The sequence below is a fragment of the Saccopteryx leptura genome, chromosome 3, assembly GCF_036850995.1.
Source record: "Saccopteryx leptura isolate mSacLep1 chromosome 3, mSacLep1_pri_phased_curated, whole genome shotgun sequence".
In the NCBI taxonomy this organism is placed as follows: Eukaryota; Metazoa; Chordata; class Mammalia; order Chiroptera; family Emballonuridae; genus Saccopteryx; species Saccopteryx leptura.
This window is the reverse complement of record NC_089505.1, coordinates 114,400,126-114,422,307: the sequence shown is the minus strand read 5'-3', so window position 1 is coordinate 114,422,307 and position 22,182 is coordinate 114,400,126. Positions and strand designations below refer to the sequence as shown.

The window sequence follows — 22,182 nt, the reverse complement described above, 5'->3', positions numbered from 1 at the left end:
AGGGTGGGGGTATTGCAGGGAGAGTCCATGGGGATGAGTAAGCCTGGTTTAAGAGGCGGGTAATTATTGTAAGGCCTTAGAAACAGACACAGTTACACATTAAACAAAGACTTCACATATTATGAATTAAGAAATTTAAATGAGAGCGCTTTACTTGTTTCAATTAAAATTATACTAGAGATATTTTCTGACAAACAAAAAGACAAGATGGATTACTTATTCACATAGCTTAATATACAATTCTGCTTTTTTTTTCTTTTTTTTTTTTTGTATTTTTCTGAAGCTGGAAACGGGGAGAGATAGTCAGACAGACTCCTGCATGCACTCGACTGGGATCCACCCGGCACACCCACCAGGGGCGACGCTCTGCCCACTAGGAGGTGATGCTCTGCCCCTCCAGGGCGTCGCTCTGTTGCGACCAAAGCCACTCTAGCGCCTGGGGCAGAGGCCAAGGAGCCATCCCCAGTGCCCGGGCCATCTTTGCTCCAATGGAGCCTCGGCTGCAGGAGGGGAAGAGAGAGACAGAGAGGAAGGAGAGGGGGAGGGGTGGAGAAGCAGATGGGCGCTTCTCCTGTGTGCCCTGGCCGGGAATCGAACCCAGGACTTCTACATGCCAGGCCGACGCTCTACCACTGAGCTAACTGGCCAGGGCTACAATTCTTTTTTTAAGTTTTTCAAGATGACAGGGAGTTGCCAGCATAGAGGGGAGGAAGAGAGAAAGCAGATGGATGGACGTGTGAGCAGCTGGATGGAAAGAAGGAGGGTCAGAATCTGCAGGAGGAGGAGGTAGAGGAGGCTAAAGTACTGGTGTGGTGCCACGTGGTCAGAGGAGTCAAAAAAGATTTAGAGCTCTGAGGAGAGGGGAGAGGGCAAGGAGGAAAGAGGCACAGTCACTGTTTGTAAGGAGGGAGGAGGAATTGGAGAAGTGACAGACAGAACTGCAGTTTGTAAGGAGGGAGGAGGGGTCAGAGAAGAGACAGGCACCTCAGCTAGAGCCACAGCTTCTAAGGAGGGGGGAGGGGACAAAGAACACAGTGGAGAAGGGAGGGGGCTCTTGGAGGGGAGAGACTTGAGTGGAAAAAATTTTCAAAGGGACCAGAGAGGGGTCCCGAGAGAGGGGTGGCCTCGGGGGTCAGGCAGGAGGGAGAGAGTTGGGAGTCTGCGGAGAAGGAAAGATTAGAAGCAGAGGTTTTAGGTGAGGTTTCTCTGGCCAAAAATGGCCTGCGTATAGAACAAGCAGTATAGTATAGAGATTAAGGACAGGAGAGAAGGTAGAAGGAAGGCCTGCGCATAAGGAATCTCTGATGCCCTCCCTGTCCGGTGGCAAAAGTTGTCAAGATAGGATATTGTAATGGTAGTAGAAAGCAAACTGGCTAGACGCTTAGGCTTTCAAAGAAGTCTGTAGAAGCTAGCCACTCGGAGTAGAAACCTCCCAAACTGTGAACCTCAGAGAGTAGGGTGACTCCCGAAGGAGTAGAGGAGTCCCGAAGGAGTCGAGGAATCGTCTCTGAGGCCTGAGATTGGGAGGAGCCCGTGTTCCGAGGGGAGCCTGGCTGGATGGTTTGGACTGGGAGGAGCCCACAGTAGAGGAGACTGGTGAGAGAAGGGGGCGTCTCTGGCTCCAGTCACAGTTCCGAGAGGAGAAAATCTCTGTAGAAAGAGAGTCTCAGACAAGAGGTCCTCACCCCAAGGCTGAGATCCCGGGATGTAGGAGAGGGGCCTGGCTAGGCGCGCCTAGACTTTCGTAGAAGTCCATAAAGGAATAGAGGCAGACCACCCATAGATATGGGGTCCGAAGTCAAAACCATCTGTCCAGGAAGGGGTGTTTTGGAGAGAAATTTGGAGGCCAACTGGGGAAGGAGAAAGGAGAAACTCCTTACCTTTCTGGTCCAGCAGGCGTTTAGGACAGGGTTTGTAAAGCCAGGAGGCACGGCCAGGGCCACTACCACAGCAGCCCGGCCCATGCAGGTTCGCATTGGATTCGGACAGTCGGTAAAGAAACAATGGAGCCACAAACTGGTGGGCCATAGTCTTTAATCCTAGCTTGCCCCCGGCGGGCAAGTAAAAACACACACGCTGGGCTCCAAAACCCACTCACATTCAGTGCTCACAAAGCCACTGACTTATCCGAGTTTCCTAGAATCAAAGGTTTCTAGCTCACCAGCCTTATTCTCCTCAGTTCCCCATCTCCTTCCTTATCCCAGATACAAACTCTGTACAAACTGGCATCTCACTCAGCACTCTGCCATCTTGGCTGCTTCTCCTGGCCACATGGCCTCTTTCTGCTCTCTGCTCTGCTCTCTCCTCTAATGATAATCTCAGGAACCAAGAGCGTAAACTCCCGTTCTGCCCCTATTTTATACTGTAGCTTCACAACCTCTAATCCAATATACAAAATAGGGAAGTCTCTAATACAAAGTCACTTCTCTGAGGCATGATTGGATTGTACCACCCCACATCAAAAAGGGTGGGAAAGGCTTAATCCCAAAACCAAGCCCCAGGCTACAAGGATTCTCAACACACATTAATATCACCTGGGTAACGGCCTCCTCATGGGCAGCGTCATATTTAACAAAGTGAGCATAATATACTCTATCTGCCCAAAAGACTGCTGGCCAATTGACCTACAATTACACGTCCAAACAGAATCAGGGAGTAAGCCCGGGACGAGCTGCCACTGCCCATTGCTTCCCTGGTTGTATCAATAAGTTTGGACGGCAAAGAGGGATCGTCCAGGCAGTTAGTACCCTGTTCTGGGTTTCGGCACCAAATGTTGGAATCCATGGGAGTCTGAAAGACCAGAGTAACAGGATTTATTGAAAGGAAGAAAGGAACCCTGCCAGGCACTTCTCCGGGGGGAGAAGAGTGCAGGTTATAGACTAGGGGCGAGTTATATAGTGTTTGGGAGAGCCTGAGGGGATACTGAGGCAAAAGTCCTGGTATGTCCGGAGCCCCTCCTTGGGGCAGCTTGTCAGCTTTTTGGAATTCCTCTGTCTCAGGGGTGATAGTCCAGTAAGGGTGAGGTCTGACAGATAAGCGGAACATCAAGGGGCAGTTTGGAATTCATGTATCTATCAATGACCAGAGATATGAAAGGTCAGGGAGTCTAAAGTGCATGACCAGTAATATGCTAAGGGAGGAAAGGTCACCCTGTGGGCGAGGTCCCACCTTACAATTGCCCGTTGCTGGGCACCCAGGCCTTTCCACTTTAGTGAACTTCTGTACCTGGCTTATCATTCCTACTCTGCTGATGTTTGATTACTGTCTACAATATCACCACCACCCAGTCTGATCCTTTTCATTGCCTAAGAACATTGCAAGAGCTATCTTTACACTAGTCACCCTGCTTCCACTTTTACTTCCTTGAGTTATTTCTCCACAAAGCAGATGATATGGTCTTTCTAAATTCTTTGTCAGAGTAAGAATGTCCAGACCTGTAGAATATTTGTGTGTGTGTGTATGTGTGTGTGTGTCTGTGTGTGTGACAGAGGCAGAGAGGGGGACAGATAGGGACAGACAGACAAGAAGGGAGAGAGATGAGAAGCATCAATTTTTTGTTGTGGCACCTGGCACCTTAGTTGTTCATTGATCGCTTTCTCATATGTGCCATGACCGGGTGTCTACAGCAGAAGTGAGTGATCCCTTGCTCAAGCCAGCGACCTTGAGTTCAAGCTGGTGAGCTGTGCTCAAACCAGATGAGCCCGCACATAAGCCAGCAACCTCAGGGTTTCGAACCTGGGTCCTCCGCATCCCAGTCTGACCCTCTATCCACTGTGCCACCACCTGGTCAGGCTAGAGTTTTTTTTTTGTTTGTTTTTGTTTTTGTTTTTGTTTTTACAGAGACAGCGAGAGAGTCAGAGAGAGGGACAGATAGGGACAGACAGACAGGAACGGAGAGAGATGAGAAGCATCAATCATTAGTTTTTCATTGCGACACCTTAGTTGTTCATTGATTGCTCTCTCATATGTGCCCTGACCGTGGGCCTTCAGCAGACCAAGTAACCCCTTGCTCGGGCCCACGACCTTGGGTTCAAGCTGGTGAGCTTTGCTCAAACCAGATGAGTCCGCACTCAAGCTGGGGACCTCGGGGTCTCGAACCTGGGTCCTCTGCATCCCAGTCCGATGCTCCATCCACTGCGCCACCGCCTGGTCAGGCAGGCTAGAGTATTTTTATAAGAATTTATTCAAGCCAAACTGATGACATGCTGGGAACCAAGACCTCAAGCACTCTGGAGAATGACAGTTTTGTCTTTCCTTTTATATTGTACTTTTGGAATTAAGGGAACTAAGGAAGATCACATGAAGGTGGGAGAAAGCAAGGTGGGGATTACAGGATAGTTAACAATGTTATGCACTCCCTTGAGAGTAGCTACACCTCCCAGGGGTCTGAAACAGAGGATTACCCTGACATTTCAAAAGTGTGTTAACCTAGATGCATAAGAACAATGGACAGGGCTGTTTAAAAGTTTTTTTTTATTAGAACTTATTTGAGCCAAACTGATGACGTATGCCAGGGAGCAAGATCTTGCTTACAGCAAAGATGAACCTTTTTATAGGCAGGAGCTGTGACTGCCCATCCTGACTTGCCTAGTTAGGAACTTTGTGGTTGGCTCACCCTGTGAGGCTACTTTTCATCAGATTTACTACAGAGCCCCTTTTTTTGTCCATGTCTTGATCTAGCATATGACTCTCCTACTTAAAACCCATCAATGGCTTCTTTGTGCTCTTACAATAAAACTCAAAATGCTTAACATAACCTACAAAGTCCTGTGCCATCTGCCTCTGCCTTCACTTTTAAAATAAAAGAACAATAAAATACAATAAATGTAAATCTCTTTTGTTTAAGTCTCTTTCATGACTTTTTGGCTGTTCTCAAAATAATGTTCAAATTCTCACTGTGGGCTTCAAGGTGCTGGATGATCTAGTTCCTGTGTACCTCTCCAAACTCACACTATACCACCAGCCCTCTCCTTCACTACACTCTCTAGCTACACTGTTTCCTTTTGGTACTTCAAATACACCAAGCTCTTTTCTACCTCAGGGTCTTTGTACTAGCTGTCTCCTCTGCCTGCAATGATTTCCTGGAAGCTCTTCAAATGTCTGCTAATTCTCCTCCTTCATGCTTCAAGACAAACATCACTTTCTCAGAACATTCTTTCCTCAATGTAAAATAATCTCCACACAAGTTCCTTCTATCGTATCACCCTGCTTCTTTCTTATGTGGTGCTTATTACAATCTGAGCTATGTCTGCTAATTCATCATTGGTCCCCACTAAGAAAATAAGCTCTATTTTGTTCACCACCCTATCTTCAGAGCATAGCCAATGCATGACACATAGTAGGCCTGTTATAAATATTTGTTCTATAAATGAATAGCCAAGATCACAAAGCCAGTCCATAACAGATCTGAATTTTTTCTTTGCAACGTTGAAAGATGTTGCCCCTTTCTTCCAGCAGGAGGAGCCAAAGCCACATCTGGTCCTTAGCAGGGATGGGGATGGGGGGATTTGCTCAGCGCAGAGTCAAAAGGGGAGAGGCAAAGTTATTGTAGTAATGCTGGATCCAAGTGCAAGGGAAGTCAAGATGGTACTTATCTTGCCTGATCAGGCGGTGGCGCAGTGGATAGAATGTCGGACTGGGATGCGAAAGGCCTAGCTTCTGGACCCTGAGGTCGCCATTTTGAGCGCAGGCTCATCTGGTTTGAGCAAAAGCTCACCAGCTTGGACCCAAGGTCGCTGGCTCGAGCAAGGGGTTACTCCTGCTGAAGGCCCGAGGTCAAGGCACATATGAGAAAGCAATCAATGAACAACTAAGGTGTCACAATGAAAAACTAATGATTGATGCTTCTCATCTCTCTCCGTTCCCATCTGTCTATCCCTCTCTGTCTCTGTAAAAAAAAAAAAAAAAAAAAGATGGTACTTATCTCTAAGGATGGGTAGATTGAGCTGTCTAGAAGGGACCTGGAGTAACCAATGACCCAAGGAGGCCTGGGATCTCAGACTGCTTTCCCATTTCTCCCACCAGTACCATCCCCAAAACCATTCCTCAGTCAGCAGAAGGGGTGTTTGAAAAGAAGAACAAAAAGAGAGAAAGAAAACGATAACAATTTTCTGTGAGCATGGAACTGGAGAGAAGCAATGGTTTTCAATTCCAAATCCCAATTATACAGTTGGGGGAAACTGAAGCCGAGAGAGAAGCATCATAGTGGATCCGTAGGAACTGGGTCTGGCTCATAAGACCATCTTGTCATAGCTTATGTTTATTTAGCTCCACAAGCCCCTCCCACTGGACTCATGTGGGAGTATGGCCCTGGATTCATGTGGGAGACCACAATGAAGGGGATGTGGAAATCTCAGAGCTGTCCCAAGGGGTAAGGGGGGTGGGCAGAAATGGCTTTAGTGAGGCATGCTGAAGCAAGACATATTAATAGGGCCAGTATCAGCCAGGGAGACCAGAGGTATATCCCAGGGCTGGGCAGGTAGCCTGCAAGAAGGGCTGGATCTGGATCTGGGGCTGGTGAGGTTGGAAGGAGTCTCGAACATCCTCCTGAAGGCAGCAGGGACTCACAGAAGGGTTTCTCAACAGGAGAGCTACTTGGTTATTTTGGATAGTTTGCAGAAGAAATGTGAGATTAAATCAAAGGCAGAGATCAGTGAGAATGCTGGTTTAATCATCCTGATAAGTAAATATAGGGAGGGAAAAGAGAGGATAACACTTGGTAAGTAATCATAGAGATGGGAAAGAAGCAAGTGTGAGTGGTTTGGGAAATTAAAAATAAACTTTAAAAAAAAAAACAGGACTTGGTGGTTATAATTAACTAATTATACAAAAAAATTGAACTGATCTTTATTAAAGTACCTGTTAGTATCATTTTGTAAATTTATTTATTTATTTTTTTTTTTTTTTTTTTTTTTAAAGATTTTATTTATTCATTATAGAGAGGGGAGAGAGAGAGAGAGAGAGAGAGAGAGAGAGAGAGAGAAGGGGGGAGGAGCAGAAAGCATCAACTCCCATATGTGCCTTGACCAGGCAAGCCCAAGGTTTTGAACCGGCAACCTCAGCATTTCCAGGTTGACACTTTATCCACTGCGCCACCACAGGTCAGGCTCATTTTGTAAATTTATAAAAGTGGCTCGGCAGAACTTTATTAGCGAAAAATGGAGCCCCACACCCAAAGTCAAAACCAAGCCTGAATAGTCTTAAGTGCTTCTCTTCCCTGGGCCTCCTTCATTTATGCATCTATAAAATAGAGGTTGGACTGGTAGCTCCTGATCCCGACAGCTTGCTTTTTTTTTTTTTAAAGAGCTTGGCTTAAATACATAAAAGCCAGTGATGTGCCTGTGCATGCTCCTAGTCATTTGCAAGAGACAATTGTTAAATTTTCAGAAATTTTGCAAGATAGTACAATGATGCCTGGGCCAGGATAGCTTGGTTGGATAGAGCATCGACCCAAAGCACAGAGGTTGCTGGTTCGATCCCCAGTCAGGGCACATACAGGAACAGATCAATGTTCCTGTCTTTCTCCTTTCCTCTCACACTCAAATCAGTAAGTTAAAAAAAAAAATAGTGCAATAGTTGTCAACTTGAAAATTGGCTATAGTGGGAGGATTTACCCCATGGAAATAGGCAAATGCTACGAATTAAGCCTTCCCCCTGCCGCCCACCTCCCTGCCAGAGGTGGTTTTTACCAGCATACCAGTGAGACCCCTCTTCAACTGGCGCACATATATCCAGCCAGGTACACTCGCACCTTCCAACACTGTCATTGACAAATGTGGAGAAAGAATTACAGGTCTCTAGGGCCCCACAGGACCCCAGTCACATGGAATCTGCCCCAGCACAGCCAGGCCAACATGCTCAGGCACACACAGGGTGCAAAACACAGCATGTGGTTCTGGGCAGAGCAACCATCTGACAGTAGATCAGTTGTCATCAAACACAGGGGAGGGAGATTGGTGGCGAACATACCGAGTCTCACAGACCTGAGATGGAATTACAGTTAGGTCCTCTTGGCTACATTATCTTAGCCAAGTCCCTCTCAACACTGGAGCTCAATTTCCTCATGTTTAAAATAGGGACAAATTCTGATTTAGCAAGTTGGTTTCCAGGATTAAGTGAGGACCCCAACAAAGGAATGACTGTAAAGCCTCCACACTGGGCCTGATATAGATAAATGTTTAGTAAATACCAACCTGTTATCATACCTCCAGACTCATTCTCCCGACCCAGGGCCGCTTTGGCTCAGTGCTCCTTCTCACGATCACAGAAGGGCTCAGTGAGTGATGAAGGACAAAGACAGAAAAAGGCAGCTCGGTTTTCCAGCTTTTATGAAAATTAATAACATTAATAGCTCAGACATATACATACACACACATTGCTATGTACACAGTCATTAAGTTATTAATTAGTCTCCGTATAAAATGTTTCTCTACATTAGTGTCCTGGGCTAAGCCCAATCAGTCCTCAGCATATTCACAGTAGTAGCCCCAGGGCTCGGCCCCAGGGGCAGGGAGAGGGGAGGCAGGCGGCTATAGGAATAACCTGCCCCATGGTGAGCATAGTAGGTGTCCTGGGCCTCATACTCTCAAGTCTTTGGGTTTCTTCCTGGCACCTGGAGGCCAGCTGGTGCGTGAGCAGGCAGAAAGGCCCAGATTCCTGGTGTGGCCTGGTGACTCAGGCCTTGTGCTTGGTGACTTCAGGCAACACAGTAGGTCCTAGAGGATGCTGGCTAGTTCTGTAGAGTCTGTGTCAGAGCAGCCAGAGCTGCTGGCCTCTTCCCTGCAAGAACCAGAAGAGACGGGTTAGCAGAACCATTCTTTTTTTTTTTTTTTTTTTCTTTTCATTTTTCTGAAGCTGGAAACAGGGAGAGACAGTCAGACAGACTCCCGCATGCGCCCGACAGGGATCCACCCGGCACGCCCACCAGGGGCGATGCTCTGCCCACCAGGGGGCGATGCTCTGCCCATCCTGGCCAAGGAGCCATCCCCAGCGCCCGGGCCATCCTTGCTCCAATGGAGCCTTGGCTGCGGGAGGGGAAGAGAGAGACAGAGAGGAAAGCGCGGCGGAGGGGTGGAGAAGCAAATGGGCGCTTCTCCTGTGTGCCCTGGCCGGGAATCGAACCCGGGTCCTCCGCACGCTAGGCCGACGCTCTACCACTGAGCCAACCGGCCAGGGCAGCAGAACCATTCTTACCCCTCTCCTGTCCCCTTCCTGCTTCGTTCCTCCCATAATCTTGGCCCTGCAGTTTTAGCCAGCTGTCAGGCAAGTCTAAAAGAAGCCTCTTCAGCCCAGAAGAGGGCTGTTCACTGTTCTTGCTACCCAAAAAACATCACAGACCCAAAGACAGTGCTCTGGCCTAGACCAGCGGATAGGCTGGCATGACTCCCTGCCCCTTTCCCCCTGGTCTCCTGAACGGCAGGGAGGGCTCAGGCCACACCAGAGGTCCTGCATGCCAGAAGTGCCATCAAGAGTGCAGGGCACGGCCTGACCTGTGGTGGCGCAGTGGATAAAGCATCGACCTGGAAATGCTGAGGTCGCCGGTTCGAAACCCTGGGCTTGCCTGGTCAAGGCACATATGGGAGTTGATGTTTCCAGCTCCTCCCCCCCTTCTCTCTCTGTCTCTCTCTCTCTCCTCTCTCTACTCGGACTGGATGATGCCCCTCTTGCACTTCCCTGTGCCCTCCTGCTCTCACCTCAGAGCCTGCAGGGCCTTCTTGTTCTGTCGCCGCCTCTCCTCGTCAATGGGGTACAGCTTGAAGAGCAGTAGGCCTAGCAGGATGAGGACTATGGGAGCCATCGTCACCAGCATCTTCAATGTAAACCTGACACGTGCCGGCTGGGAGCAGCCACGGGTCCGGTACCCAGCAAAGCTGTGGGCCCCAATGGGAAGGCGAGCAGTGAGAATGGGGCCCCAGGGGTCTGAACCTGTCTAGCACTGCCCCAGGCCCCCAACCCACTCACTCAAGACTGAGGGTAGAGATGCCCAGTGAGATTCCGGAGGCAAACTTGGTGAAGAAGACGTAGAAGGAGAAGAAGATGGGCTCGGTTCCGTGGGAGTGGGGGTGCTTCAAGTGGAAGTTGTCAATGACATCGGGCAGCATGGACCTGGCAGAGCGGTGGCAGCCATGAGGACCCACCCACCTAGCAACCCCAGATCCCTACTAGCCCATCTGTGTCAATGAGAAGAGGCGGCCCTCTGAGAGTCTACAGCCCCATGGACACAGCTCAGTGAGGAGATGGCAACTTCACATGCTTAAGAAGGCCAGTTTCTCCACAGTGAAGTAGCCCCACTCTAGGTGCTCCGCTGGGCAAGTAGCATGCAGACCACACTTAAGCCCCAATTTCCCACCCTGATTAGATGTTCTGGCACAGTTCACAACTTGTACAATGGTGCAGGAAGACCTGCCCCACACCCCCAACCTGAACCCTCAGATTTCTCCCAAAGGAGCTTCAGAAGTGAAGGGTGGGGGACTGGGAAACATCCAGGTGGGCCTGTATACTTACCAGGGTAGTAAGAACGCAGCTGCTACACTGATGCCGGCTGCCACAGCTACCACATATGTGACAATCAGGTTACTCTCCATGACGGCTACCAGGATGAGAAATGGCACTGCTGACTAGGGAAGGGAGCGCAGGAAGATGAGTCATCTGGGAGACTCCCGCCAGCAATCCAAAACCCAGGCACTACCCTGTCAGTCCCACTCACTGAGATCCCAACGTAGACAGCCGTCTTCTTGCCAAAGCGGGTTAGAAACCACTGCCAGAAGGGAATGGTGAATGTGGCTGAGAGCTATAGATGGAAAAGGGGTGAGGGAAGTAGGTTAGAGCCATGGAACCCCTCCAGCAATCAAGACCCAAACGGTGCTCCCAGCCCTGCCTGTGAGCAGCCACAGGACATCACCTGGGCAGTAAGGAAGTTGACAGACACTTCTAATGGCTCCCAAGGGGAGCCGAGAGCAGGTTCCAATCTCATCTTCTGCCTCTGAGCATAAACAACTTGCTATCTTCTCTACTTGAACATTTCACTCTAAACTTTTTACCTCCCCTGTCCAGTGTTACTGAGATATAATTGGGTGCAATGTAATGATTTGATACATGCACCCAAACATTTTCACAGTCCTACCTAAGCAATTGTAGGTCAGATCCAATGAAATTATTTTGAGAACCCTCCCTCACCCCTTCATGACCTTGGGTCAGTCTGGGAAATAACCTCTGACTCTCCAAAGATCTATCTCACGGTCTACGCCACTTCAGCCCAGGCTGCCTACCCACCCTCAGGGCCCCACACATACCATAATGGCCAGGAGGAGGTTCTGGAATTCATTGCGGAAGCCCAAGGTGTAGGTGCAAAACAAGGCGAAGTTCCCCTCCACCAGCTGGGAGACAGGGCAGGAGAGAGAGGAGGAAACACAGGAAATAAGTTATATTGCGACTGAGCCTCCCCAAGACATTGCCTATGCTCCAAGGATTGCTGCTTACCCAACCCCCAACTCCACCTGTTTCTCAGGCTTGCTATATCCTGAGTCCCTTGGCCCCCCCAATCCCCTCTCCAGGGTGGACACACTAGGCTCCCACTCACCATGAAAGCCAGGGAGGTGAAGAGGAAGCCGGCAATAAGCTTGACATACGGACCATGACTCATGACCAGCCGGAGGCCCCGAAAGAAGGATAGCGGCTCAGCCTGCTGAGTCTCATAGGGTTCTGGGGACCAGAGGGGATAGTAAAGAAGGAGCAGAGGCCTTTCCCAAAGCCTGCGACCTAAGCATCCTGTGCTGAGACCTGCACCCAACCCTCCCTCGGGGCTTCTCACCTCTCTGCTCTCTCACACCTAGGACCAGGATGACAGCACAGATGACATAGATGGAGGCAATGACCCCTGCTGCCAGCAGGTATGCATTTTGCTATAAATAGAGATAAAGGTAACAGAGAGACAGTCAGTCTGGTCTCATCCCAACTCAGCATTTCTACTCAATGACCTTGAATGAGTGCGTTCTACTCTGGGCCCTCACTGTCTCCATCTGTGAAATGGGAGAATCATCCTAGGCCTCCTGCTATTTCCCAAGGATAGGCAAAGTCCAGCAGAACAAAACATTAAGAGGCCCACCTACAGCAGCTGAGAATCCACAGTTCAAATCCCCCCAAATCTAGTTTCTGCAACTCACTAGCTCTATTACCCTGGGCAAATTATTTAGTCTCTTTCAGTTTTTTTTTTTTTTTTTGGTTCTCAAACATGCTTTATCTTTATTCTTTATTTTTTTTATAAATAAATTTTTATTAATTTTAATGGGGTGACATCAATAAATCAGGGTACATATATTCAAAGAAAACATGTCCAGGTTATCTTGTCATTCAATTATGTTGCATACCCATCACCCAAAGTCAGATTGTCCTCCGTCACCTTCTATCTAGTTTTCTTTTGCCCCTCCCCCCCCCCCCCCCGCCTCTTTTAGTTTCTTTACCTACAAAGTAGTCATATTAACAGTTTGTATATCCAATGCCCAACATTTAGCAAACACGGACAGGGGCCTCACCGTTTTTCTGAGTGAGGTAGTACTGTGTGTGCGATTGGCACCTTCCGAGGCCACTGCTGAACCACTGGGGTCCTGAAGACAAGGCGTGTCTGCTTGGCCTACGATTTGCCCTTGGATCGCTGTGCCCAGCACTGTGCCCAATACCTCCACAGTCATCCCTAAGCAGTGAAAAGAAGGCCCATTGGAGGAAACCCATGGCGTATCCCCAGGGAGAAAGGTCAGCTGAATAGAAGCCCAGTTCTAGCCCCAGATGATGGTAACAACTCCAAGTAGTGTGGCTTTAGGGTGGCAGGGCAGATAGCACCTTGGCCTAAACTCATGACGTTGTTCTGTGTGATATCTGGCTAGTCCCTGCATCTCTGGTCTCACCAGAGCCATAAGGGAATTGAGTTAGGATTGCTGGTGGGTGGATTGGTGGGCCAGGGAAGGACTTACGGTAGGCAGTGGCTGAATCCCGTTCACTCTGTTCTGTGCTGATGAACATGGTGAGCGCTGAGTAGGGAACGTGGAAACACTGGCAAGGAAGAGAGACCCTTAGCCAGTCAGACGATGGGCAGACATATGTGGCTTCAGGCACCAACCCTGGGGGCCCCAGAGATACCCTCACCCCTGCCCTGATACCCATGGGAGGTGCCCACACTCACCGTGACCAGAGTCTCAAAGAGGCAGTAGAAAAGCAGGTACCATAAAAATAAATAAGCATGGCTCTCTGGGAAGTCAGGCACAAACCAGATGAGGAAGTAGGCAATGATGGCCAGCGGCGTGGAGAAGATGATCCTGAGGGAGGGGAGGATATGTATTGTACATATATATTATATGTATTATCTAGCCTTAAAAAGGAATGAAATTCTGACACGTGCTACAACACAGATGAACCTTGAAGACATTACACTAAGTTATGATCCTATTTATATGATGTAACTAGAGAAGCCAAATTCATAGAGACAAAAAAGCAGAACAGTGCCCTAGCCGGGCAGCTCAGTTGCTTGAAGTATCATCCTGATACACCAAGGTTGTGGGTTAGATCCCTGGTCAAGGTACATGCAGAAGTCAACTGATGAGTTCATTAATTAGTGGACGAGGAGAACAACAGATCAATGTTTCCTCTCTCTCTAAAATCAATTAAAAAAGAAAAAGTAGCTCTGGCCAGGTGGTTCAGTGGATAGAGCGTCATCCTGGCTCACCAATGTTGTGGGTTCAATCGCTAGTCAGGGCACATACAAAAAGCAACAAATGAGTGCATAACTAAATGAAAAAATTAAGTGGAATGAGTTGATGCCTCTCTCTCTAATCAGTGGGGGGGGGGGAGTAGTATGGTGGTTTCCATGGGCTGGGGAAATGGGAGTTACTGATTAATATTATAGTTTCTGTTTGGAAAGCTGAAAAAGTTCTGGAGATGGATGGTGGTAATAATTAACAGAACAATAAGAATATATGTACTTAATGCCACTGAATTACAAACTTAAAAATGGTTAATTTTGTTATATATATTTTACCACAAAAAAAAGTCATATAAACATAAGGTGATTAATTACTATGGTTAAAGTAATAAACAAGCTAAATGGAAATTAGGAGTCTGAGGATGCAATTCACAACCGAGTAGACAGGATAGCCTTCTCTGAAAAGTGACATCTGTGCCAAGACTTGAATGAGAGGAGGAAGTTAGCCTTGCAGATGTCTAGGCAAGAGTGTGCAGGGCAAGGGGAAGAGTTAGTGCAAACATCCTCAGGAGGGAGTGGGGTGAGCGTGGAGATGCAAATAGGAGATGAGGTTGGAGAGGAAATGGAACACCAGGTCACGTAGGGCTTTGCAGGTCAGTGTAAAGACTGTGGTTCTATTTCTTCCCTAGGGTTCAAATAGTTTTTTTGTTTGTTTGTTTGTTTTTACAGAGACAGAGAGAGAGAGAGGGAGGGATAGATAGAGATAGACAGACAGGAACGGAGAGATGAGAAGCATCAATCATTAGTTTTTCGTTGCGCATTGCGACACCTTAGTTGTTCATTGATTGCTTTCTCATATGTGCCTTGACCGCGGGCCTTCAGCAGACTGAGTAACCCCTTGCTCGAGCCAGCGACCTTGGGCTCAAGCTGGTGAGCTTTTGCTCAAATCAGATGAGCCCGTGCTCAAGCTGGTGACCTTGGGGTCTCCAACCTGGGTCCTTGGCATCATAGTCCGATGCTCTATCCACTGTGCCACCGCCTGGTCAGGCTCAAATAGTTTTGAGACTTAAATAAGTTGGTATTAAAATGTAAAACAGTGTTTGGGAGCCCTGCCCAGTTCGCTCAGTTGGTTAGTGTTGTCCTGATATGCCAAGGTTGCAGGTTCAGTTTCCGGTGACGGTACATACAAGAATCAACCAATGAATGCATAAATAGGTAGAACAACAAATTAATGTTTCTCTCTCTCTCCTCTCTAAAATTACTTTTTTTAAAAATAAAATGTAAGACAGTAAGTATTTACTGATATCACCACACAAGAAAAGCTGGGGGGCGGGGGTGAGTCCAGGCCCACAGCCAGGGAGCTATGGAGAGCCCTGGGCTGGGAGTCAGACCCCACGTTCACCCCTCCTGCATCTCAGCCTTCCCATACGACCCTGCTGATACCCTGCCTCTCAGAGGGTGGCTTGAGAACTCCAGGGAAACTATCTGTCAAAGTCTTCCTGGTCTGAAAGGGAGGTTTAAATGGTAGCTGAGGGTGATCTGGTCTAAAGCCTGGGAGGATAGTGGGTCACAGGGCTCGCCAACCCAGAAAGGCCCAGCCTCTTCTCATACTGACAGAAGGGGTCTGGTCCTAGATCTGAAGAAGGGCCCAGGTGCTAACTGTGGAATGGACTGGGAGGAGGTCACATACCCTACAAGGCTGCCCTTCAGCCCACAGTGGTACTACTCAAGAGTTACCACCCAGACGGGTGAGGACATGTACTAAATCAGAAACCAGCCTGCAGGGCCTCATCAATTTCACCAAGCAGGCTGCCACACCTGCCTCCCCTGTTCTCCCGCCCTGCCCGCCTTCAGCCTCCCAAATCCACGTGTCTCCTCAGAGAACAAGGGTGTCAGCATTGGGCAAACACTCCATCCTCTCGTAGGCAGCTGAGCAGCTGAGGAGGAACTGAATGTGACTGGGAGTAACCCTGTCTGCTGCCGCACTGGGCATTGGGCTGGCCAGAACGGCTGCCTCTCATTGGCTGGGCCTCATGAGGAGATGTGGCAGCAGGGCCCCGCCTCCCACCAGCTGCCAGGAAGGCGGGCACAGGGCCTAGCTGTGGCTCTAGCCAGTAAGTAGCTCTGAGCAGCCTACCCAGGTAAGGCAGGCTGCCTGCCCCCTGGTTCTGAGGTCTGGATCAAAGGGCTTTAGCCAGAGGCTGGCAGGACTGCAGTGAGAGGGGGGCTCGTGGGAAAGGAAACTGTGGGGAGAGGCGGGCTGTGGGAAGAGCTTTGAAGGCTGAAGGCCGGAGACCAGGTATGGGCGCCCCTTGGGCAGGAAGGCGCCCACTTGAGCATGGATGGGCTAGAGATGAAAGGAAATGTCCCCCCCCACCACCACTAAGCAGGATGTCCTGAAGGGGACCAAAGCTCCAGCCTTTCAGCCTGTCCTATGTGTCTCCCTTTGCTATCTGATCTGTAACACCACCACTCCCTACCTTGCTAGACAGCTGAGTACTGTAGGTTTTGTACCAAGGGGTCAGGGATTATGGGTCTGATATCCCATGCTTGGTATTGCCTTTCAGTCTTGTTCCACTAGGAGCCATTCTGAAGGAGTGCCAAAGTGTATATTACTTAATATGTGCCAGGCACTGTTCTAAGTACTTTACATATTTTTAAAAAGCACATATACACACATTTAATTCTTACCAAAACCCTAAGAGACAGGCATATTATCCCTATTTATAGATGAAGAAACTTGAGACTCAGATGTTAAGTGACTTGTCCAAGATTGCACAGCTTTAGGTAAGTGGTAAAGCTGGTATTCAAAATGAAGCAGGCTGGCACCAGGTAACCTCTCCACTACTAGGCAGTACTACCTCTCCCACTAGGGAAAGTGACTGAGTGGGAAAAGTTAGAATTCCAGCTTCGTTGAAAGGAATGGATCTTGGAAAGCAATAGGATTCGGGTGGGGGAAAGTTGCTCAATCTAACAATTTGACCATCCTGGAATGAACTGGCAGGGCATCCTAGGACTCATGCCTGGGGTAGCTTACCTCAGCTAGAATTTCAACATGGCTTTTTGCGTCATTCCTTCTCTTTGCCCTCAGTATGTGACAAAGCACATGGAAAAATGAAGAATGGTAACATGCCAGAAGCCCTGCCTTCTGCCACCTTAAAGGAGACTTTTTCTACTCACCAAGGCATGAGGCGGCCCAGACGGGTCCAGGAGGATTTGCTAATGCAGAAGCCTACCAGGGGGTCTGTGAAGGCATCCCAAGCTCGGCCCACAAATAAGATGATGGAGGCAGAGAATGGGTCCACCTGGAATGGGGAATAGGTAAAAGATGACCTCTTTAGCCTTGTATCTACCTCAACCCTCGCTGGTTGGCAAGAGCAGGGGCTCCTTCCCCAACTCAGCCAGGTCCCTGGCAGCCTATGCTGCTTCTACCCACACCTTAAGCATCTTCACTTGCCTTGTAAATAATGACAATAACAATTCTCTGAGCAGTAGCACTGTGTCCCTCCTTGGAAACTTTCCCAGATCTGTCTCCTTCTGGCCTCCCCCTCACTGCCCTTGAAAACACTCCCATCAATTAGAATGAATCCAGAATCATTTCCTTGTCTCCATTTTACAGCCATGAGCCCCCAAGCACCTGACACCAGAGTTAGCATTTGCTGGTTGACCACAGTTGGCCTCAATTTCCTCATCTGTATAATGGGAGTTATGATCCCTATTTTACAGTTCAAACTTTATCTTAGATGTGGAAAAAGAAACCTATAGATGCTTTTAAAAAGTGGCCTGGGGGCCCTGGCCGGTTGGCTCAGCGGTGGAGCGTCGACCTGGCGTGCGAGGGACCCGGGTTCGATTCCCGGCCAGGGCACATGGGAGAAGCGCCCATTTGCTTCTCCACCCCTCCCCCTCTCCTTCCTCTCTGTCTCTCTCTTCCCCTCCCGCAGCCAAGGCTCCATTGGAGCAAAGATGGCCCGGGTGCTGGGGATGGCTCCTTGGCCACTGCCCCAGGCGCTAGAGTGGCTCTGGTCGCAGCAGAGCAACACCCCGGAGGGGCAGAACATCGCCCCCTGGTGGGCAGAGTGTTGACCCTGGTGGGCATGCCGGGTGGATCCCGGTCGGGCGCATGTGGGAGTCTGTCTGACTGTCTCTCCCCGTTTCCAGCTTCAGAAAAATACAGAAAGAAAAAAAAAAAAAAAGTGGCCTGGGCCTGACTAGGCAGTGGCAAAGTGGATAGAATGTTGGCTTAGGACGCTGAGGACCCAGGTTCAAAACCCCTAGGTTGCTGGCTGGAGAACTGGATCATAGATATGACCTCATGGTCATTGGCTTGAGCAAGGGGTCACTGGCTTGGCCGAAGCCCCTGGGTCACAGCATGTATGAGAAAGTTATCAATGAACGACTAAGGGGCCGCAACTATGAGTTGATGCTTCTCATCTCTTTCCCCTTCTTTCTGTCTGTCTGTCTCTTTCTCTTAAAAAAAAAAAAGTGGCCTGGTCATCCTAGATCAGTAGCTCATTTGGGTAGAGTGTCATCCCAATATACCAAGGTTGCAGGTTCAATACTATCAAGGTACATACAAAAACCAACCAATATGTGCATTAAATAAGTGAAACAACAAATTGATGTTTCTCTTTCTCTCTCAATCTCCCTTCCTCTCTCTAAAAATCAATCAATTAAAAAAAATTTTTAAGCTTAGATTCCTAGGCTATATTCCCAAAGAATCCCAATTTAAGAAGATGGCAGAGATGGGGTGCCAGGGATGGTTTATTATTATTATTATTATTATTGATTGTAGAGAGGGGGGGGAAGAGAAACATCAATTTGTTGTTCCACTTATTTATGCATTCATTGGTTGATTCTTGTATGTGCTCTGACCCAGGATCGAACCTGCAGTCTTGGTGTATTGGGATAATGTTCTAACCAACTTAACTACTCAGCTACCCACCAGGAATCTGATTTTTTTCTTTTAAAGGCATTCTTTCTCCCAGGAGCATGCCTGCACCTTTCCTTTCCCCCTCTCCTTCCCCACAGGTGTGCATCTCCTAAATTCTAAGGGTCCCCAGGAGACTTGCAACCAAGGAAGCAATGGGCAGAGGCAGCTTGTCCCAGGCTAACCCCCTGAACCTGTCCCCCAAGGCCCCCTTTTCTCTGACTTCCCAGTGTAGACGCCTTTCTTTCCCATAAGGTTTCTAGAGAGCAAAGGCAGCCCCGCCTAGGCTCTCTCTCTCCTGTTGCTTTTTCTATTCCAGGCCCTTCCTTGTTTCACTATTCCCAACTTTAATAAACTTACTCTCAAAAGAAAAAAAAAGTGGCCTGTCACTATCCATTTAAGCTATTCTTTTCACACAAACCTTCTATACCTGAACAGACAGCTTTTCTGGACTCTTCCTCATCCATCAAGACCCTACTGTTGTTATTGCTCCAGGAGGCTGGGGAACTGGTAGCATCTCCCACATGGCAATCTCCCTAATCTGACTTTTCCAACTTTGACACTTACTACAATACAGTATAACACTTTTGCTGCAGGTTCCACTCAGCACCCAACCCATGGAAGTTGCTTGAAAACTAGCTGCAGAATGATGTTATTTGGCCCTTCTGGGGCTCAGTGTTCCTGACTTGTAAATGGATACAACTAAGATGCCCTGCTTGCAGAGTCAGATACTGCATAGAAAAGATGGCCAGTGTGGTAGCTCTGAGAGCCGTGGTTGTTCAGCTTCCCACTCTCCCCTCCAGACTAGGTGAATTCTCAGGATGCCAGGCTTCTGGCCAAGGCTTCTCAAAGCACAGAAGAATCCTGCTTCACTCTAAGTACCCCTCCCAGTCAAAGACCCTATGTACAGCGGCACCTTAACTCACCCCAGCATTGAGCCCCCCCACAGACATGCCTCTGCTCTTCAGGTAAAAATGAGATGGACCTCATCCACATGCCTGGCAATATCCACCTACCCCAGAGCCAAGCCAGCTGACTGCTTGCTGTCCAGCTGGGGACATGGTGTGCCAGTCTCTTCTAAGAACAGCGTCACCAGCGGGCTCCATTCTCCCTCACACCACTGCCTACCCCTCCAGGCTCTGTTGCTCTTGCCAGACAAGGAGGAGTTGTCTGACCTTGCCAGCTAACACTCCTGGGGCAGATAGACTCGCCTTCTGGATACTTTACAAAGCCTTCTATTTCTCATCCACTGTGACTCTGACAGGCAGCAAAGTAGGGATTCCCAATCCCATTTCACAGAAGGAGAAAACTTCAAGATGCTGCAGGAGCCCTGGCAGGTTCAGTCCACTCACCTGAGCCACATCCAACAGGTAGATCTGCAGGAAGAATCCCAGGGCACAGCCTGTCACCTGGTAGGGGGCCCCCCCAACTGCATAGCAAAGCTTGTTACAGATGGACAACTGTTGTTTTTTCTTTGGTTCCTTCTGTAAAGGAGAGAAAAAGATAATAAGAGACCCAAGATCCTTGCCTCCATCCTAGAAGGTTCCAGAGGCAGGACCAATTCTGCCAAGAGGAACAAGTCTGCCTTGCTCTATTCCTACCCAGCTTGATAGCACATACAATAAAACAAAGGGATTCTCTATTCTTAGGAACCTGGGAAAAGTGAATTCATACTGAGGAAGTTTCCCCTAAGCCACTCTACTTTACCCACCCCACCCCCAGATTCTTATCAGCCCACTATCCCTTAAAAAAAAAACAAAAAAAAAACCCCTAAGACCTCAGCCATGCTCCTTTTCCAGGCTGGAAGGGGACATGCTCCAGCAGGAGACCTGTCTCCACCCAGCACCAACTGCCATAACCTGAAAATCCTCCTGCTGCCAAGAGCTGCCTAAGCCTAACCCTAGGTCCTGCCCTGGTCCAGAGGCCAGGACCCACCTGCCTACTCGGTGAGGGTTCTAGAGAGCTGTAGCGGCCCAGCGCAGTTGGTTGCAGGCACAGCTGTTCCTTCCATCTGTCCCAGAGCATCCCTGGCCCCTGTGGGCAGCCAGAGCCTCAGGCAAACCCAGGAGCTGTCCTACCCTTCCTCAGTTCCTAGGGGACCTTGGAGAGGTGAGGAAAAGCTGGAGTCTCTCTGGGTGGGGCGCCAGGGAGGTTAAGGTTGCCCAGGGAAAAGTAGAGATTACTCATGCATGGCAGCAGCTTAATTGTTCTCCAGGGCTCCATCCAAGGATCAGTTAATAAAATGAAAAGAAAGCCAATCACCTCCCAGGCAGATCTATATTGCCCAAGATCCTTCCCTGGGGCCACCTGAGTTCATTCCGTACTTCATTAAGTCCGGAGAGCTGGGCATAGTGCTGAAGATCAAGACGCACAAAGCACAGCGTGAGCCCCTACACCCGCACTCACACAACGCCTGAAGAATGAATGCGGCGCCTTTAAGAGCCGACTCCTTGTTCTTATGAATGAACTTGAGCGGCCTTCAGAGTTGAGGCGCGAGCGTAGGCATGCGGGGGTGGGGAACAGGGGTGAGAGATGGGGAACCAAGGGGCCTTTCCTAGATTTCTGGGGTCTCTCTGGCTTCTAGAGTGTTTTCTGGCTTCTAAGCCGCGAGTCACATAAGAATGAAAAACAGCTAGGCAGAGCCAGCCAAGTACCATGTGGAGCTACCGACCCGGCGCTCCGCAGATGCGGAGGGAGAGTGGAGAAAAGGGAGCACCGGAGTCTACAAAACCACTCCATCACCCCCAGTCCTCAGGGCATCTCCGGGCTCTCTCCAGCCCCTGGTCCCGCCTAGGCCCGGGTAGCTCAAGATGTTCCAGAACCAGGGTTATCCTTAGACTCCCCAATCAGCCTGCACCGCCGCCTCCTACCCGCTGCCGTCCAGCTCGGGTGCTGGATTCTCACCTTCACCTGGGCCGGGCGTTCACCAGCTTGGAGGATGCTTGTAGGCAGCAGCCCAGCTGCGGAGACGCTCTCGGAGCCTTCTCCTTTGGCCATGACCCGCGGGCCACGCCGCCTCGTATCGGGACTCCGGGATGCTTCTGCTCTGCCGGCCTTCGCTCCGTCCCAGCTCGGGTAGTAACCACCGCTGCTGCCACCGCCGCCACAGCCTCAGTCGCAGCGCTCTAGTAAACCCAGCAGGCAGGCAGCCCAGGCTCACACTATAATGTACTCCCCCGCACACCTCTTAAAGTTGGGTCACGCCCTCTTAGATTCGGCCAATCCCGGAGCCCGGCTGCCCCGCCTCCAGCCAATCCGCTCTTCCGTTGGCTCCCCCACCCCCGCCTGCCCAACCAACCTTTTGAGCCACGTTTTCGAAGCCGGGATCTCGCAAGCCGGGTAAAGACCCGGGTTCCATTTGATACTCACTCACCAGGAAACAGAGGCCCGAGGCTGAACGTGACCTTCCGGTGGTCTCAGACAGTGAGTTTTCCCTGAGTCCAGCCTACAGCCCATGACTTCTGACCCCCAAGCCTAGGAAAGGTAAGGACTTGGAAGCCTTTTTTTATTTTATTTTATTTTTCAGAACCCCTTTAAAATCTGGAATCACTTGAGTCTCCCTATC

General features: G+C 49.4%; 1 protein-coding gene across 1 annotated transcript; it reads right to left on the bottom strand.

Moving 5' to 3' along the window:
* Window positions 1-8,315: 8,315 nt before the first annotated feature.
* On the bottom strand, window positions 8,316-21,775 carry MFSD2A (MFSD2 lysolipid transporter A, lysophospholipid). The gene is made up of 14 exons (XM_066375948.1): window positions 21,522-21,775; window positions 19,970-20,101; window positions 16,871-16,995; window positions 13,175-13,307; window positions 12,966-13,044; window positions 12,531-12,688; window positions 11,810-11,900; window positions 11,579-11,700; window positions 11,292-11,375; window positions 10,706-10,789; window positions 10,504-10,616; window positions 9,961-10,104; window positions 9,693-9,869; window positions 8,316-8,778 (listed from the first exon to the last, which is right to left on the bottom strand). Exons 1-14 carry the CDS (start codon window positions 21,612-21,614, stop codon window positions 8,715-8,717), a joined length of 1,599 nt encoding a protein of 532 aa, XP_066232045.1. The 5' UTR covers window positions 21,615-21,775; the 3' UTR covers window positions 8,316-8,714.
* Between the last annotated feature and the right edge of the window lie 407 nt (window positions 21,776-22,182).